This window comes from Argentina anserina, chromosome 5 (genome assembly GCF_933775445.1).
Source record: "Argentina anserina chromosome 5, drPotAnse1.1, whole genome shotgun sequence".
In the NCBI taxonomy this organism is placed as follows: domain Eukaryota; kingdom Viridiplantae; phylum Streptophyta; class Magnoliopsida; order Rosales; family Rosaceae; genus Argentina; species Argentina anserina.
In genome coordinates, this window is record NC_065876.1 from 25,790,115 (window position 1) to 25,809,549 (window position 19,435).

General features: G+C 39.2%; 2 protein-coding genes across 2 annotated transcripts; both read left to right on the plus strand.

Moving 5' to 3' along the window:
- Positions 1 to 6,221: 6,221 nt before the first annotated feature.
- Positions 6,222 to 10,941, plus strand: LOC126793108 (eukaryotic translation initiation factor 3 subunit C). Its single transcript, XM_050519540.1, has 4 exons — positions 6,222 to 6,365; positions 6,710 to 6,764; positions 6,889 to 8,673; positions 9,781 to 10,941. Exons 2-4 carry the CDS (start codon positions 6,738 to 6,740, stop codon positions 10,741 to 10,743), a joined length of 2,775 nt encoding a protein of 924 aa, XP_050375497.1. The 5' UTR covers positions 6,222 to 6,365; positions 6,710 to 6,737; the 3' UTR covers positions 10,744 to 10,941.
- Positions 10,942 to 13,823: 2,882 nt separating this feature from the next.
- On the plus strand, positions 13,824 to 17,531 carry LOC126793123 (universal stress protein PHOS34). Its single transcript, XM_050519565.1, has 5 exons — positions 13,824 to 14,129; positions 14,230 to 14,333; positions 14,473 to 14,591; positions 15,088 to 15,181; positions 17,190 to 17,531. Exons 1-4 carry the CDS (start codon positions 13,943 to 13,945, stop codon positions 15,173 to 15,175), a joined length of 498 nt encoding a protein of 165 aa, XP_050375522.1. The 5' UTR covers positions 13,824 to 13,942; the 3' UTR covers positions 15,176 to 15,181; positions 17,190 to 17,531.
- Positions 17,532 to 19,435: the final 1,904 nt, after the last annotated feature.

A 19,435-nucleotide genomic window follows, 5' to 3' on the forward strand; every position in this document is an offset into this window, starting at 1 on the left:
TAAGTAATTGAGATAAACATTGAATCTCAAGTTCCCGACTACACTTACTACAACATGCGGACATATATGGGTAAGGCGAAATCCAGCTTTGGTCAAGAAATTAGTTTCAATCAAAAAGCTTAACTAGAAAAAGACGCCCATTCTTATTGGAGGAAATCTCTCAAGACAAAATCCTCTCAGGTGAATTTGGTTAAAACAAAATTGGTTACCTCGATTGAATTTGTAGCGAGTTAGAAATCCTCATGCGCATCATCTTATAAGCGGCATTTTGAACCTACTAAAGTGTGACTTGGTGTAGTTTGACGCCACTCTTTTTTTTTTTATGGCAAACATATTATGTGTTAACGTAGTGATTATCAGATGAGTGGCTGATCACATGGTTAGCTATTAGTGAGTGTTAGTTTGACACAAGAAGTATAGTGGTTCACCTCCCTCTCTTGGGGTAGGCTACGTCCACTTGAATCCACTAATATAAGCAAATAGCCTTGGGTTATACAAGTCGTCCCCACTCTAAATGGGATGAGGGGTCCCTTTTATAGGTGAGGGAACCCCTCTCATTTACATATTCTTCAATGTGGGACAAATGCCCCTCTAGGCTTACTATGGAGTCATCTTGATGAGGACGGAAAGGTGACTTCCCCGTGGTGTCTTGGTGAGTTCCGACTATCATTGGAAAGCTTGTATGACGAGGTACGCTATGAATATCATGGTTGAGCCACATAGTGACTTGTAGATCCGCCTAGAGAGTGATGCTTATGCTCGGTGGCATGCCATACTAGCTCTGTGCTAGTAGGGGTGCCAACATTATGTTTTATAAATTTTATGTGGCCAGAATAACCATTACACAATCCTCCGCTATAATAAAGCACGATCAAGAAGTCATGAGCAAAGACTTAAAGTTAGCATGCGGCATATAACTATTCTTTAAAAAAAACTAAGCTCAATTATTCATAACTCTTGCCTGTTCTATAACTTATATGAGCATAGTAATAGGCAACAACAATCTAAACATTCTCTTTGCCCTTCATATTAGGGCCTGAAATATGATTTGGAGCTTGGAGACGTGGACCTTCTCCAGTTGCAACTTCCTTCTTCTCTTTTGGTTTATTCTTGGATCCATACGGCTGGCCCCTCTTCTTCCCCTCTTCTTCTTGACTTCATCACTGGAATCCCCAACTTGCTGAAGCACCAAAGAACCACTTCCATATTCCACAAGACCGAAAGCTCTAGCCATGAGCTTTATCCCCGGCACCTTCACGCGCTTAGGGGAATTATGTGCCTTGTCTTTCAAATAGCAGCACCTTCAGTTTCTTTGGAGATGCCGATGTAACTTCCAATTTTGTCCTCTTCAATGAGATCGGAGGAGGCTCACGGTGTGGCTCAACGAGCACCATAGCCTCGGAATTCTCCCTCTCCACATGTCGCTCAATGGTCGGCTTGCATAGTTTAGGGGTTAGAATCAAAGAAAATACATGCAACTGGAGGCATAGGGGAGACACTCCCACCTTTGAAGCGAAACAGGATATTCGACAAGCTAACTTGAGGCAGCTTGGGCAAGGAAGGTGCTGCATTTGAAATTGATGCCACATCCGAGCCAGAGATAGGATTATGGCTTCCAGACTTGAAGCAATGACCACCTTCATGGTAGATGAGATCACAATGGTTACAAACCCCATGAAGATGCTCAAAATCAAACTCAATCTCCTCAATCACCCCCGTAATAATCTTCAAAATTTTCTTCTTAAAGAAAGGTTTGTTAAGGCTCCGAAAAACCCTAACCATAACCTTTTGATGATCGGTATACATGTCATCATCCATGCGCACATACAAACCTGCAATAGAAGCAACGTTCCTGATGTGCTTCTCTTTTTCCAACGTCAGCAGGATGCCCTACAACCTTACCCAAAAATATAGCTTGTTCATTAGAATAGACGAAAGAGATTTAATTACAGGCCATCATATTCCTCCACAAGCATAAGAGCTTACCGATAATACCAAGGGCCCCCCCTCCCAAAAAAAAGAGAGAGACCGTATTGCGATCCTTTGCTATATCAAAGCTGAGGACAAACAACGAAGGGGCGCGCTCTTTAACCCTAAAACCCCTACGAAGCTTCCACACATGACGGAATGTGCTCTGCAAGTCTTTAACATCCACCAAATCGGCAGTTAGAGTTTTGGCCAAGAGAAAAGTGTTGGTTACAATCGGGGGATCCTCTGAAGGATCCATGAAGGAAACATCAATGACATTGCCACTAGCGAGAGCCATGGATTGCGCAAAGCTAGTAGTGACTTCCTCAAGGCTTATCATGGTGAAAGATGAAATGGAATGGATGTGTGAGAGGAGGCACGATAGTAGAACTAGATTAAATAGGGGTAGGGTTTGCAAAACCCTAACGGGGGTGGCTACTAGGGTTTTCTCCATAATAGTTGGCTTGGTCACCATGTTTGACGCCACTACTTGGAATAACGAAGATATCTTATAAACCTCACTTAAAAATTGACACTTTGTTAAGTTGAATAAGTGAGATATATAATCAATCCCAAGTTTGCTGACTACCCTTACTATAACAAAAGAACTCACAACTTAAGTGTTATAGCTTCTTTTGCACGTACTCTCTTCTCCCAACATAGGATTTGTATGTTGTGCACACTTGACATCTCACAAGAAAGAATCGCCACGAGCCCTATCTTGTCTCAAGAATAGACTTGGCGAAGAAGATGGCTGCAACCACCACCCTAAATCTTGATCAATACCTCACCCACGAGGAACCTTAGAAGAGAGAAAAAACGGATTAAAAAAAATTGACCTCACCGAGGTCCACAAACTAAGATGTCGCACATTCACATGACCACAACATCATTATCGCCAATCACTTAACGCCCTGCTTAGTAACAAAATCCACGCCACCAGACTCGGCAAGAACATCAGACTCGATCATTCTACCACTTAGAAGTTGTTCTATTGCAACATGGGTGTCTACGCGGACCGTTTTAGCATCGTGTGTGTGAGCGGGCTACTCCTATTGGAAGCTGTTGCTAGTACATTGGTGGTAGTGTATATAGTTCTTACTTATCTGGCCATTGTATTACTCCCAAGCAGAGTTGATGTAATAACCCTAAATTTTCAAACGATATTAGTTTGATTTGAATTCTTTAAAATTGTGAAATTTAATTAGAATGAGTGTGAGTGGTTGCGACATTATGAAACGAGAAACAGGAACGTTCTCAGAACGTTTAATTCGAAAAAACGTTACGTTTTCGAACGAATATGTCGACTTTTATTCCGTCGCTCGTTTGTAAAAACTTCCTTCACGAAAGTCATAGAGCTCGTCGATACGAGTTCGTGGGTATGTGACGCTTTCTAATTGGACGATTTATGTAAAATTTATTAACGTCGGAAGTTAGTTTCCGATTTGGAAACTAGTATAAATAGTGTATTTATGAGATTAGGGTTTCCATAATTGGAAAACCCTCTCTCTCTCCAAACATCCGCCTCCCTCCTTCTCTCTCTCTCTCGGTTCTCTCTCTCTCCCCGACCCTTTCCTTCCACGCTGGCGATCTCGCCGATCCATGGTCCGTGTCACACACCGCCCCTCGCAAAAGCTCCGCACGGTTCTCCTTGCTAAACCCCGAGAAGATCACGTCCTCTCTCGTCGTCGTTCGCCACACCGACGCTCCGCAGCCCACCTGCAACTCGACGCCACCAGTTCCACCCCCGACGATGCATGTCCTCGGAGGATAGCTCGCCCTCGCCTCACCTTGCCTCCGAAGCCATCGACGACAGAAGGGAGCTCGACTCGCCGATCCTCCACGCATTTCGACGTCAGCCATACTCGCAGGTGCTCCGGTGGTCCTCACGACGGTCCTGCATCCTTTTGAGGTAAGAGATGATCGATTAGAATGGATGTGATGTTGTTTGTTGGTTTATGGATTGATTGTGGAGAAATCGGAGGAGAACGGAGGAGAGGGTTACCGCCGCATAGAGGCGGCGCGTGGGGGAGCGTGGGAGGTGTAGGAGATGGTCTGCGACTGTAGGAAGGAAGAGGAGGAGATGAGGGAGAGTTTTGGGGCGGCGGTGGCGTGACACGCGCCGTGTTTGGCATCGGCGCGTGTGCCCCACGCGCTGTCACAGTGAGTGGCGCGTGAGCGCCACGCGCGGCCTGCCGGAGGTGGCGCGTGCACCCCACGCGCCGCCACGTGCAGCGGCGTGAACAATGATTCCGAGAAGGGTAATTTTGTAATTTATTTTACGTACACTAAATGTAAAAAGGTGAATTACATTCGGTAAATGTAAATTTAAATTACTTTCAGTAAAGATAAAAGTAATTTTGGAAGGGTAATACAGTAATTATTATTTACTGAAACAGTACGTACATTTGAATAGTAATTATACGTACATAAATACGTAAACAGTATGTACTCGTACAACGATACGTATTGGTTATGTATTTGTACATTAATACGTTAATAGTAATCGTGAATAGTACTGTGAATAGTGACGGTGAACAGTAAATTCGTAAAACCGAAAATTGCTGAACAGTAACCGATTATTACTGTTTCGGCATTTAAAGGTTTACGAAATGTTTCTAAATTATTTTCTTATCTTTTCAAGGTGATCGATAAATCAAGGAAATGAATTTTCTTCGGAAATTGTGGAATTACGCTCGAGTCGATAAGGTGAGTAAAATCTCACTTATTTACGAATCAACCCTTGCGGTGATTCAAGATTTTGCAAGAGTTTTTAATATTGAATTACGACATGTATACAATATAGTGGATTACATATATATTGTATAAATAGTAGTAAGTACATATATATATAGTTTGCTATATTATATACTGTTATGAATTCATTGGAATTGGTCATTTCGAATGACGAAAATTAAATATTGAGCATGTGAATTAACTTGTACAATAATGAGTAGATTATTGTACGTGATTTTAACGTTGTTATTTGTTAAATCGTTTTGTCTTCGGGTGTGTTAAAGAAATATGACATGTATATGATAAAGTGGATTGTATATATATGGTATAAATGGTAAATATGTACATATATATATAGTTTGCTATATTATATACTGTTAGGATTTCATTAGTGAATTTATGATCACAGTGGTGATGCGAATTATATATTGAGTACGTGATGAAATTGTACAATAATAAGTAGATTATTGTACCTGTTTATGTCTTCGGACCAGTCTTCGGACGTGTGTGGCATGTCGGAACCTAGCCTTTGGCCGGGCGAAAGTTACGATACAGTTAGAGCTCTAGTCTGTCTGCCGGACATCGGGTAGCGAGGAGGTTGCCCGATGTTGGACATAGGGTAGCGAGGAGGTTGCCCGATGTTGGGCGTAGGGTAGCGAGGAGGTTGCCCGATGTTGGGCGTAGGGTAGCGAGGAGGTTGCCCTATGCCGGGCGTTGGGTAGCGAGGAGGTTACCCAATGTCGGCGGTGTACTATATGAGGGGTAACAGAAGCGTACCAACGCTTATTAGTATTCGTATTATAAATGCATTTGGTCAAACAGAGGGGTTGCCCAACTTCCCATGAGTATTTTCATTTTTATATTTTCGGGACAACCAGATGGGCCGTCTATTGACTCATGAGTGCATTTATATTTGTTAATGGTGGATTGACATATATATTGTTATGCGAGTTATATTTGTTTTATTTTACTCATACGAGCTGTAAAGCTTACCGGGTTTGTGTTGACAATCCCGGTACACCAATTCGATGGTGTAGGGGATACTACTGCATGTGTCGATTAGTGGGAATCGAAGGACATCTCTGGGGACTTGAAGTCGTTCATTATCCTGCTTGTGGTGAGATTTTTAGAGTGGATTTGTGAGTGAGAATTTTGTGAGCATTTATTTCGTGAGTTTTGTGAGAGAATGTGAGGATTATTACACTTCAATTTTATGTATGGATTATTAATCTGTTTTGTAATAATTGGTTTGTCTGAGTTGTATTGAGAACTCAGTAATGATCCGATGTGACATTTTAAATGATTTCGATTTCATTGAGATTGTTTGATGTTTAACGATTTTAAATTTTGAATTTTTAAGTTTGAAATTTTGGGTCGTTGATTATTTTTATGCACAAGCCTAGTAGTAAGATAGTACCATTTTTGCTAGTAGTAGTAAGAAGTAAGAAAAAAAAAACAGAGAGATTTTTTTCTCTTTTAAAATGAAAAAACCGAAAATTGACGCTGTGCGGTTTAAAGCCTAGTCAGCCCTAAATTCTTCCCTCACACTCTCGAACAGAGTAACCAGAGTCTTCTCTCTTTGAATCGCCGCAAGACGCTTACGCTTATCTCTCAACTTCTCCGATCGCCGAAGCTCACACCGGAGCTTCCTTCGACTCCGGGTAAGACTTTTGACTCTTCTTCAACCCAATCGCTCTCGGTATTTTCATCTCTATTCGTTTTGCTCCGTTCGCTTTTTACAGAATCATCGCGCGCTTTGAATTGAATCTGAAATCTTCATCCAGATTAAAACGAACTGAAGAAATCATTCCCAATGTGCTTATTGAATTAATGATACGAATTTTGATAGGTTCATCTCGATTATATGTGCTAGGGTTTATCCAGATTAGTAAAATTGCTAATGATTATGCCACTAGCTTATTCAAAACCGAATATAGTTGTACAAAATCGGTTGATTTTATCTCGATTTGATTTGTTAACCTTTCTCATGTGTGTGCGGTTGCAGATTTCGGTGAATTTTTGTTTGAGAAAGTATGGCGTCTCGATTTTGGGGCACTCAGGTATTTGATGTTCTTCTCTGAGTAACTTGAAGCCGTAAATGTTTGCTTCATTTGAATGTGATTATGTAAATGTAGTTGTCTGAATTTGTATTGTTGTTTTGTTTTTGTTTCTTGTGTATGTTAGAGCGGAAGTGATTCCGAGGAAGAGGAGAATGAGTATGATGGAGAGATGGAGAATGCAGGAGGTGAGAAGGCCAATGAACCAGCTTCGAACCCATATCTGAAGACTAACGAAAGTGACAGTGAAGAGTCTGATGGGGGAAAGCGCGTTATTAAATCTGCCAAGGACAAGCGCTTTGATGAACTGTCTGCAACTGTTCACCAGATGAAGAATGCCATGAATATCAACGACTGGGTTAGCTTGCAGGAGAGCTTTGACAAGATTAACAAGCAGCTTGACAAGGTCATGCGTGTTACAGAGTCTGTGACACCACCTGTGCTTTACATTAAGGCACTTGTGATGCTGGAGGACTTTCTGGCTCAGGCTTTGGCAAACAAGGATGCGAAAAAGAAAATGAGTAGTAGTAACGCCAAGGCCTTGAACTCAATGAAGCAGAAACTGAAGAAGAATAACAAGCAGTATGAAGAAGCGATTAATAAGGAAAGGGAGAATCCTGAGCAGAGTGATGCTGAAAAGAGTGCAGAAGAGGAGTCTGACGATGAGGAAATAGATTCTGATATGGACGAAGCGGACATAATACGTTCAGATCCTGATGATGAAAGTGAGGATGATGTACCAGATGATGATGATAACCAAACTGAGGAGGGCTGGCAGAAGCAGATGAGCAAGAAAGATAAACTCATGGACAAGCAATTTATGAAGGAGCCTAGCGAGATCACGTGGGATTCAGTGAACAAGAAATTCAAGGAGGTGGTGGCTGCTCGTGGAAGGAAGGGAACCGGAAGGTTTGAGCAGGTTGAGCAACTCACCTTCTTGACCAAGGTTGCGAAGACCCCTGCACAGAAGCTGGAGATTTTCTTCAGCGTTGTTTCTGCTCAGTTTGATGTGAATCCTGGCCTCAATGGTCACATGCCAATTAATGTATGGAAGAAGTGTGTGCAGAATATGCAAATCATACTTGATATTCTTGTGCAGTACCCCAACATTACAGTTGATGATATGGTGGAGCCTGACGAGAATGAATCCCAGAAAGGAGCAGATTATGATGGGACCATTAGGGTCTGGGGTAACTTGGTGGCCTTTTTAGAAAGGATAGATACTGAGTTCTTCAAGAGTTTGCAATGCATTGATCCTCACACTCGTGAGTACATTGAACGACTCAGGGATGAGCCTATGTTCTTGGTTCTTGCTCAAAATGTTCAAGAATATTTAGAACGAGTCCAGGATTTCAAATCTGCAGCAAAGGTAGCCCTAAGGCGTGTTGAACTCATCTACTATAAGCCACAAGAAGTTTATGATGCCATGAGAAAATTGGCTGAGCAGACAGGAGAAGACGGTGAAGGCCAGGAGCCTAAACCGGAGGAAACTCGTGGTCCATTTGCATTTATTGTAGTTCCTGAGCTCGTTCCCCGCAAACCTACCTTTTCAGAGAGTAGCAGGACCATGATGGATATTCTGGTTTCCCTCATTTACAAGTACGGGGACGAGAGGACTAAAGCTCGAGCAATGCTCTGTGATATATATCACCATGCTTTGTTGGATGAGTTTTCCACTTCCCGTGACTTGCTGCTTATGAGTCATCTGCAGGATAACATTCAGCAGATGGACATCTCTACCCAGATTCTTTATAATAGAGCCATGGCACAACTTGGTCTCTGTGCATTTCGGCTTGGATTGATCACTGAAGGACATGGCTGCCTTTCTGAACTATACTCTGGTGGAAGAGTGAAGGAGTTGCTTGCACAAGGTGTCTCACAAAGTAGATATCATGAGAAAACTCCTGAACAGGTGTGTATTGGTTCTGATGTTTATCTATGCAATTAAACTCTATTATTCTCATTTTTTTTAAATCTACTATCTGCTTTTGTGCATTACATGCTAGGATACGAGTTTACTGGAGTTGGGTTTCTTTACTTGTCTGAAGCAAGTGGCATTAATTGTTTGTGTAAATACCTGATCAAAATTTCAACAAGTAGATACACACTCTTAATTGTTTTCTTATACTAGCCGATGGTTGTCTGAATGTTGCTCTTATATGTTGCTGATTTATACTGCACCCTGCACTAAGATATGAGAAGTATTGGTAGGCATGATGGAAGTGCACATGTATGACTGATTTGTCTTAGTTAATTAATATCAGGATTCATTAAGATGCATTTACCCTGCACATGTATGACTGATTTGGTGGAATGTTGTTACATATCCATCATAATTTACCTAGCAGACAACATTATTAGGAGGATGTACTGTTGGACTATTAGTGGTGAAGCAGAACTTTGATATGCATTCAAATTGTTATTAGGAATTAATAACTAAGATCACGTTTAAAGGTTAAACTACTATAGGCACATCTCTGGACATTGATCTTGCAAAGGGCTGTATCGTCTGTTCGGATTAGTTTCATTTGTCTGTTAGTCTTTCTCCTCCCAGTCCACCCTTGTATAGCATAGCGTTGGCCTATGTTACTGTGGTTGCAATGATTTAGGTTCCTAAGTTATAATTAATGCTGGTAGAATCATCATTTTCTCAAATTCATCTCCGAGTTTGTTTATCCTGTCATTTGTTTCTTTGATTGCTGGATGCATCCTTTGTGTAATTTAATGGCTAGCATAATTGATTAGAGAAAGTAACTCAGTGAAATTGGTCATTTTTGAGCAAAACAGTTGGTGAAAATGCACAAATCCCACATTATGAAACGTGAGAAACTATGTTCATGGCTTTATCAATGTGGTAGATGAGGGTTTTTTTTTGCTGGTCAAGTGTAGAGGAGAAACTATGTTCATGGCTTTAGTGAATCTTAGATTAATATACAAAGCTTTTATCCCTCTTGAGGCAGCATATTGTTCCTATTGTATTTAAAGCTTATATGTATTTTTTTTTCCTTCTCATTTTCAGGAAAGGTTGGAGAGGAGACGACAAATGCCTTACCACATGCACATTAACCCTGAGCTCCTTGAGGCTGTGCATCTGATATGTGCCATGCTGCTGGAGGTGCCCAACATGGCAGCAAACACATTTGATGCAAAGCGCAGACTGATTAGTAAGACATTCAGGCGGTTGCTTGAGATCAGTGAGAAGCAAACATTCACAGGGCCCCCTGAAAATGTCAGGGACCATGTAATGGCAGCAACCAGGGCCCTTGTCAAAGGTGACTACCAAAAGGCCTTTGATGTTATCAATTCTCTTGATGGCTGGAAGCTTCTTAAGAACCGTCAAAATGTTTTAGAGATGCTAAAGGCTAAGATCAAGGAAGAGGCGCTGAGAACCTACCTCTTTACATTTTCCTCATCCTATAAGACTCTTAGCTTGGAACAAGTTGCCATGATGTTTGACCTTTCAGAGGCGCAGACTCATAGCATTGTGAGCAAGATGATGATCAATGAAGAGCTCCTTGCAAGCTGGGACCAACCAACACGCTGCATTGTTTTTCATGACGTAATCCACAGCAGATTGCAGGCCCTAGCTTTCCAGTTGACTGAGAAGTTGTCAATCCTTGCAGAAAGCAATGAAAGGGCTACAGAAGCAAGGATAGGTGGCGGTGGATTAGATCTTCCTCAAAAGCGTAGAGACAACCAGGACTTTGCTTCTGGGGGTGGTAATAGATGGCAAGACAACAATCCGTCTTTCAATCAGAGGCAAGGTGGTGGTTCTGGTCGTATGGGATATAACAGTGGAGGGAGACAATATGGCCAAGTTGCTAGAGATCGTGCAGGTCAGTCCAGGGGAACGGGGCAAAACACTCGTTATCAAGATGCTGCATATGCTGGTGCTGGGAGGACTGGGTATCAGACAGGTGCAAGGGGATCTCAGGATACTTCATCTCGCATGGTCAATCTACACAGGGGGCTTCGCGCCTAAGGAGGAAGAGTTATCCACATTTTGATCAGAGAGCTCGCCCGTTTTGTTTCTGTTGTCAATTGTTTTCGCCCTTTAAGAAACCTAGTCTTTAGTTTCTGTTGTTCTAGACGCCCAAGTTTTGGACCTAAGTAAACTTCGGGAGTAAGGATATTTGTATGCTGATTTACTATGGCCATGGAGCATGCAAGAAAGTTCTTTTGTTATTTGTTTCACAAGTTCTTTTGTTATTTGTTTCACTAGTTCTTTTGTTATTTGTTTCACAAGTTCTTTTGTTATTTGTTTCATAAGTTGCACTTACTGATTATTCGGTTGCTTGTACCTGATTCGATGGATCCATGATTTCTCTACGAACGTTGCTTTAAATTTCCACCACTAATTTGCTAGTGTTGTTAAGATAGTAAGGAACGGATGCATGGACTTTGATATGTAATGGATAGGTGTTACACATGGTACATATATACCCTGATGCCAAACGTCTGCTTTGGGATGAGAACACAGAAGAGTTAGCTTCCAGATGAGTTGGGACTTGGGGTGTCGTAGGTAGCGTTCTGGCCTCTGGCATGTAGGGGTGGACTTTTAGACATCGAAAAACTGAAAACTGACTAAAACCGTATCAAACCGACACCGAGAAACCAAAACCGATCTATCGGTCCCGGTTTTAACATCAAACTGAATAGTTCGGTTTCGGTTTGCGGTTTCGTCCGTGTAAAAAACTGATCAAACCGAACCGAACCGAACCGAATCGACATATATGTATTTAATTATTAATATTTAATATAGTAATAGGTGTACATTATGTTTTTATTGATTAAGAGTTACCTACGATATACATAATTTTATATGATTACGACCTCAAAATGTCTAACTTAATTGCTCACAGTCTTTAACTCATGAAATATTACGTTTTGGTTAATATTTTATCGTAATTTTGTTGATTTTATTTGTTATTTCTAACTTATCGCAATTTAGTTTACTTATTTACTAATTTGAAGTACTGAACTTGTCGCTTACTACTTTATTTTGATTTTAACTTTTGTTTTAAGTAAAAGTGAAAAGTTATTATAAATAGTAGGTTATATAACCGAAACCGAACCGAACCGAATTGTAGGTTAACCGAAACCGTGGTTAATAGATATTTTTTCCAGTTTCGGTTTTAATACAAAACCGAGGCCTCGGTTTCGGTTTTCGGTTAGTGCTCTTAAACCGAACCGATGGAACCGAGTCCACCCCTACTGGCATGTCATAATAATATAATGTTTTTATTTTTTGAGGAAAGGGCTAAAATGGGCAGCACTCCATTTTCATTAATAAAACCGCAAAATATAAAAAGAGAATTATATTGAGAACCGATATCGCATATTGTAAAAACGAATTTCAGGAGTCGAACAAAAACCTAATATTTTGTAGAATGTTTTCTATAGCACTTTCAAATTGTATTGTATTCGACCATAAGCCAATTACAACTGCTTGCATTTGCTCCCTAGTGTTCGTTGGTGGCGGCGGCAACAATGCAGACTGTGCATTTTGTTTCACTTATAGTTAACACTTAACACAAATCAGGCAACACCAGGCTCCATGCTTGCATTGCCAGTGAAGCTGGCACAAGTCATCTTGAAGTGAGGAGGATAACCAATTCTATTATCAATTTATCATGACCGCATCAATCATCATATGATTGATGAATCTAAGACGCATGGTATTCAACCGAATGAAATCAGTTACGTCGACGTCTTTGCTCAAAGGATAAACTAATTTCAACTCAAGGAACCCAGTTTCACAAGTATCAGGTGCATCAAAGCTAGCACTGAGATGTATGAGAGCTGTACCATAATCTTTGGACTTGAAAGCATCGGTAGCTACTTGCAGGTTTTCAATGGCGTGTGTGAAGAGTTCTGCACAACCTTGCAATTGTACCGCAAGCTTCCACGGCCTGGGATGGTCCAAGAGCTTTGGAATGGTAGATTTGATGCTCGTCGCCTTGATTGTGGTTTGGCCAAGTGCGATGCCGACTAGTCCTGCAAGGTCTTGACGTTTGCTTTTCGGGCCAGCCTCTCAAGGGTTGAGACACAAAAGTTATAGCCAATGTCTGAGGCTTTCTTGAAAGTTTGTTGGATGAGATCATCGGCAATGGTGTTGTGACAGAGCATGAGAATTGTGATGAAGAAGAGAGACTTCATTATGAGAAGTAGAGATACAATCAGAGTTATTTTAAAGGAGTGTTGTGTGAATCATGATACAATGTATATTATACATGCATACAACATATCTTTTTGGTAAGTGTTTTCCATACAAAGAAGAAATTTTTCCCAAATGTTCGTCTATTTAAATCAAAATATTCTTAACTATATATATTTGTGTTTCTTTTGGTAAAGAAATTAAAGTTTTTAACTATCTATTGTTTTACATAATTAGATATTACTAAATGTATAAACGAATAATCTTATGAGCTCAAATCCAAGATTCATTCCACCAAGTAGCAAGTACTAGCTAGACCAAATGCAGTAATGCACCAGTCTCCCTTTGTACATGAGAGGTCCAACTCACTTTTATTAGTTTTATACTCAGTGGGGTTTAGTATTTCAATTAAGGCCTTCGTATCCAACGCAATGTGCTATTCCACTTTTATATAGATAACAACCTTATGTCTTATCTTATATTATATAAAAAGTAGTTATAAGTCTCAAATCTGTACTTAAAATATTCCAATCTAATGAGTTTAATCTTGTAGAAGTATGCTAAACTGCAAGTGGGACAAACGCTATTTGGTAATAAGATGTATTTATCGCGAACCCTAACTTGTAGAAAAGTGCACAACATTCTTTAAAGATGGTCATACCTAAATTGCCTTCCGGGATTATTGGATTAGAGTAGTAGTTCTCACCCGGCTACTATTTCTATTTTTTTTTTATTTTTTTTAAATAAAAATAAAAATAAAAATAGTAGAGTAAAAATAATAATATTAGAAAAAATAAAAAAGAGAGTAAATTTGTAATTTTAAATTTTAAATAGAAGAACATTCGAGTGTTCACCCTACTGCGCGGGTGAATTGTATTTATAATATCTGCAGCTAACATTTCCGTCAAATACAACATTTCCAAACTTCCACATCTATCCTCTTCGTTACTCTTCTTTCCCGATCCACCTTCTCACCGGAAGTTCCTGTTTGAAATCTCCGATCTGATTTCATCTTCTTTCAACCATGTCCGGCAACCTCGGCTGTGTGATCGTCGCCGTCGACGGCAGTGAGGAGAGCATGAACGCCTTGACCTGGGCTCTCGACAACCTCAGGCTCCAATCCCCCGGCCACTTCGTCGTCCTCCACGTCCAGTCTCCGCCGTCAATCGCCGCCGGCCTCACTCCCGCCGCCATCCCCTTCGGTGGGCCCAGTTAAGTTTCCTAACTCCCCCCCCCACCCCCAATCACCATCTTCAACCATTGTTCGCGTTTGACTCTAATTGAAGTGACACGACTGTTAATTTGGTTCAGGCGATTTGGAGGTGCCGGCGTTCACGGCGGCGATCGAGGCGCACCTGAAGCGAATCACGGAGGCTATTCTCACACACGCTTTGGCGATTTGCTCTGAAAAGAAGGTTAGGGTTTAAGATGGGTTTGAAGTTTTAATTTTTTATTTATTTATGGTAGGGATGATTTAGATTAAGGAATAAGGAGTTTAGTTTTGGATGTTATCTAATTAAAAAAACAATTTTGTTGCTTTTTTGGGGTTAATAGGTGAATGTGAAAACCGAAGTGGTTGTTGGAGATCCCAAGGAAAAGATTTGTGAAGCTGTTGAGAATTTGCAGGCTGACTTACTTGTCATTGGCTCAAGAGCTTTTGGCCCTCTTAAAAGGTAATTTCGGCGTCTTTGTTTGTTGTTGTAAAGTTTGAGTTGAAGGACTAAAACTTTGGAGACGAAATGTTTTCTTGAGGTGATATCCTGAGTTCTGTGCTTTGAAATGTGAAATACTTATAGGTCGGAACTTAGTGGGAAGCTTACATGAGTGAACGGTGGAACTGAAAATGGAGACGTATGTTGTGATCCTTAACTAAGGAACTAAATAAGATTGCATTAGGAATTTAAGTGATTCTTGAAGCGGGATATATGTGCTGTCAGTAAATATTTTTTAAATTTACATCAAAACACAAAAGAGAGGAATATATGGACGTAATATAGAAGTAGTGTGATTTTAAGAGTTTCTAATATGAGAGATGACTTAATAATAAAGGGAAAGTAGTTCAGCACTGTAATACTCAACGAAAGAAGTCCTTTACCATCCTACTTATAGAATAAATGTATAGTTCAAGTCCAGTTTGCTGAACATAAGCTTTATAAATTTTGTGCACAGGATGTTTCTCGGAAGTGTGAGCAACTATTGTGCTAATCATGCGCAATGCCCCGTGATTATTTCCAAGTCAAAGGCTGCTGCCTCATAAGGATAGGTATTCACTTTTAGAGATTGTTACTGCCCAGCATTTTTTTTTCCAAGTGTTTTTTCCTCTATCGGTCTGATCGTTGTTCGCAATAGATCTGCTTTGAATATCTGATTATCCAGTGTCTCAGAGAATTATTTACACTAAAAGGAATGCCGCAATAGATATGCTTTGCATATCTGAGTATCCAGTGTCTCAGAGAATTATTTACACTAACGGTACATGCTAATAGATTTATAATTCATTCTTCCTGCACTTGAACTTCAGCATATGGTGGATTACCCTAAGTTTGTTAAGAGTAAGTAGTAGATCCAGGACAGAAGCCAGTCCATCAAGGTGGACTTTGACTGCATATCTTTGGCCATTTGATTCATAAGGGTTTTGTCTAGATTCAGAACCTATGCTTTCCTGAGCTATATTTATCAAAGGTACATGCATCATTGGTCACCCTCGCTGGTTTACTTGAGGAGAAATTGTGCCTGCATCAGGAGGAGAGCTTTTGTGTTTGTGTGCGGGCGTGCGCGTGCTCGCACACTTTGATCAGTTAATGGCTCTTAACTTTGTGGCCTTCGGCATAGACAGATAAAGTAAGGATCTTTGACAATTCTTAGAGGAATTATCAATGAGGAAATTGATTTTAGATGCTTCTTGTTCATCTTTCCATGCTGGTCCACAGATCTTCAGCAACATGTGGAGTACCCTAGACCTTTAATTAGATGTTCAGTCTTTGCTGTTTTGTTCCTTGATGGCATAGTTGAATTTTTTGTTCTTTTTTCAACTTTTCCCCTGTCTCTGGTTAACCTTTCATAAGTTTTTGGTTGCTAGATTTCTCTTCGAGTCAACATACATAAATTTCCAAGTGACTTTCAAAGTGTGAGACACCTCTTTTTGCAATGAAGCAGCATTCTCTGTACAAGCCTCTACATGGTGGCTTGATTTTTATATTATTACCACTATCCTTTTCAGTATTAATTTTTACCAGTTCAATTAGCTACTAGTAAGTCAAATAAATAACATCCCTATTTTCTTGCACAAGATCTTGTGTGCATTACAGCCCGCGACTTGGTTCTTGAGTACTGTTTGTTAACCTGGTATTTTGGAAAAGATAAACCAAATGCTTCCTTGAATCCTTGTATTTTGTTTTCAGAACAAGCTTTTATGATTAATGAAAAGAAGATTGTACATGTGATATGAGGTCGGGTTACATGATAGTTTGGCTGCATTATACCAACTTCCAGTATATGTTCTATAATTGTTCCATGATTTTCTTGCATTTTCATATGGTCATGAGCTATTTGAGAACACTGGGTTCATTTGCTCTTCCATTTTTGAGGATGTTCAATACATAAATTAAATTTTGGAATCATGATTCAAGATCATTTGATGTGTCTAAATCCCTTTAAATCTTCCTTTCATACTCTGTCAACTCGTTGAGGGAGTTGGTGCCAAAGTCATATAGGCAGACATTTGGTGTGTGTGTGTGTGTGTGTATGTGTGTATATATAGGCTGTGTTTCTGATGTACTTACATTCTCAGAGAATTTGCTTAGAGTGCTCTTCATGATTGTGGGTTTTAGGCTTTTACTAGGGCTCTGGAAATAGGAAGCACAGTGAAATACCTTTACTTTGCTTGATAAGGAACAAAATAGATTGAAATTTTTTTGCAAACTAATGAAGAACTTCTCAAGTCGTACTGCCACTTGCTGCTACAGTGTTAAATATATTGAATTTTCACACTACAAATACGATAAATGATCTTGAAACTTTCATTTTGTTTTTTGTTTTTTATCACTATATCAATTATGTTTTTCTCTTAGTAGTTAGGTTAGTTATCTGTATGTTTCTGCAAGTTCCTATCCTACTCTAAGACATGTTCCCGGCTAGCGACTCGATCAATACAATTTTTCATTTTGTTACCCAGTCTTTTGGTAGTTTCTGATAATATCCCGATTGTTTTCTTAAATTTGGAGATTATGTATAACTATTGGAACTCTTACTTTTGTTTATATGTGTTTTAGCATGGGGATATCTGTTACGCTATTGCTCTGCAAGGTCATCTGCAAATTAACTGCTTCTAGGATGTGTTGCTGGTAACTGCTCTTATGTTGAGTGTGGCCTTACTCGAACATCGCTTCAGGACCTACTGTATATGAGTGTCTTCGTATACCCTGTAATGCATAGAAGAAGCCAAGAAGGTAGAGTTGCAACTATTTCCTTTTGTTGGAGATAAGTACTGTAAATATGAATGCCATTCATTTACTTAGATGTTTGATTCTATTGTACCATAAACGGATGATTTGTTGACCTAAAGTCTTGGACCATCTTTCACATATATAATCAGAAGATTTTTTGTAATTAAATTGTGATGCAATATGTATGTCTTGCACCATACTTTTTTCATGCTATCACAATGTCATTTGCCATCTGTCATTAGAAGTTTCATCACTTTCATTTGGGGGGGGGGGGGGGGGGGGGGTGGGTGGGTCATATTTTTGTGCTCACTATCTTTCGACTGCGCTTCTCTGCACCCCAGGTGCGTGCCCTGGCCAGAATTTATTCATATTCATCTACCGCCTGCCAAGTTCATTCCTAGCTGCAATCGAATAGTTATGGCCTATGCAGAACACCATGACACAACTTAAACCAGATACAAAGTTTGTATACACTAGTACTGAGTCTTTGTACAACATTAGGCTGATTTTGACATGATAAACACCAGCATTATAGACTACAGACTTTATTTTTTATTTTTACAAAATCCTTATCCAGTATTACAGTTACTGTGGACCTGTGGTTGTGTATCATTACTCTTTTTCAGTTGACTACATATGTGTGCATTCACAAAACAAGCATCTTCCTTGCATCTTGCACCACACAAGTGAAGCTCTTTTAGATACGTTATACAGAAATATCACGAGTACTATACATCATAAATTCTAGATTCTTTTAAATAAGTCGTTTCTACATATAATAGTGTACTTGTACTCTTGTAGTCTCTTAGAACATCCAAATCATTATGCATTTATTTTGAAAATATTGCAACATCCCTAAGACATTGGTCCACTAAGTGGAATATAGTGATTTGGAGATCTTAAGCTTTTCAGTTTTCTATTATTTATTTTGGTCTGGCTTGGCATTTTGTGTTCTGCTGCAGAAAGTCAGAAACAAACGAGTTCCTTCATATGATATGCCATTCAATAGTGTAACCTCGTGAGTATGGTGGGCTATATCTTTGTGTCGTTTTCTGGATCTTCATGTTTTGTTGTCATTGTATATTTGCATTTTAATTATTATCATTTATCAAGAATTTTATTTAGGTATGACGGTGGGGTAAGTTCTTCTTATGGTATCTAATTTTTGGCTACTTAGACAATTTGATACCTAATGTATGAAAACAGACAATTTGGTACCTAAAGTTATCAAATTTAGGTCATTTTGGTATTTATGTCAATTTTGACCATATTTTCAGGGTTATTTTTGTCATTTTATCTCTATTTTACTTCATTTTTTTCATAATACCTTCAAATTGTCTCAAAATTATCACTAAAAAATTTGATAACTCATCCACTTAGTATATGTGATGATTTACGTATATAATTTTTCATAATGTAGCTATCAATCTAAATTAATTTTAATTATAAGTAATTTAAAAAATATATTTTAATAAAAATTTACAATTGCATAAAGGCAATTTATTTCCTTTGCAAAAAAATAATTAGGATACAATAAGTATATTAAGAAAAAAAATTTATTTTTGATATATGCGAAGTAGATGCTAAGTGGAGTAGATATATCAATTTAATTATCTCTAAAGAGAGACAATTATAGAAAGAAATGAAGAAAAATGTGAATTTAATGAGTTTAGGGCTAGAATGACGAAAATAACCCTAAAAATATGATCAAAATTGATAGATGTACCAAAATGGATTACAAATGAGAACTTCATGTACTAAATTATCTGTTTTCATACATCAGGTATCAAATTGTCTAAGTAGTCATACTTTATGTACCATAAGAGGAATTAACCCATGACAGTATAACCTCCTGTGTATGCTGATGATGCTTTCATTGATGATCTTTGTGCTGTTGCTAGAGCTAGGAGGATCAGCTCATACTTTAATAATTAGTCTATTTTTTCTACAGGGCCAGCCTAAGACTTAGGCCCCATAATTCGGAAGGTCTATATATATATATATACATATATATATATATAAATATAAATCTCAGATGCGGACGTCTGAACGGACTTTCGGTCTGGATCTTC

Coding starts and splice junctions, on each gene's coding strand:
- LOC126793108 (XM_050519540.1), top strand. CDS start 6,738: ATGGCGTCTCGATTTTGGGGCACTCAG. Junction 6,765..6,888: donor CTCGATTTTGGGGCACTCAG/GTATTTGATGTT, acceptor TGTGTATGTTAG/AGCGGAAGTGATTCCGAGGA. Junction 8,674..9,780: donor ATGAGAAAACTCCTGAACAG/GTGTGTATTGGT, acceptor TCTCATTTTCAG/GAAAGGTTGGAGAGGAGACG.
- LOC126793123 (XM_050519565.1), top strand. CDS start 13,943: ATGTCCGGCAACCTCGGCTGTGTGATCGTCGCCGTCGACGGCAGTGAG. Junction 14,130..14,229: donor CATCCCCTTCGGTGGGCCCA/GTTAAGTTTCCT, acceptor AATTTGGTTCAG/GCGATTTGGAGGTGCCGGCG. Junction 14,334..14,472: donor CGATTTGCTCTGAAAAGAAG/GTTAGGGTTTAA, acceptor TGGGGTTAATAG/GTGAATGTGAAAACCGAAGT.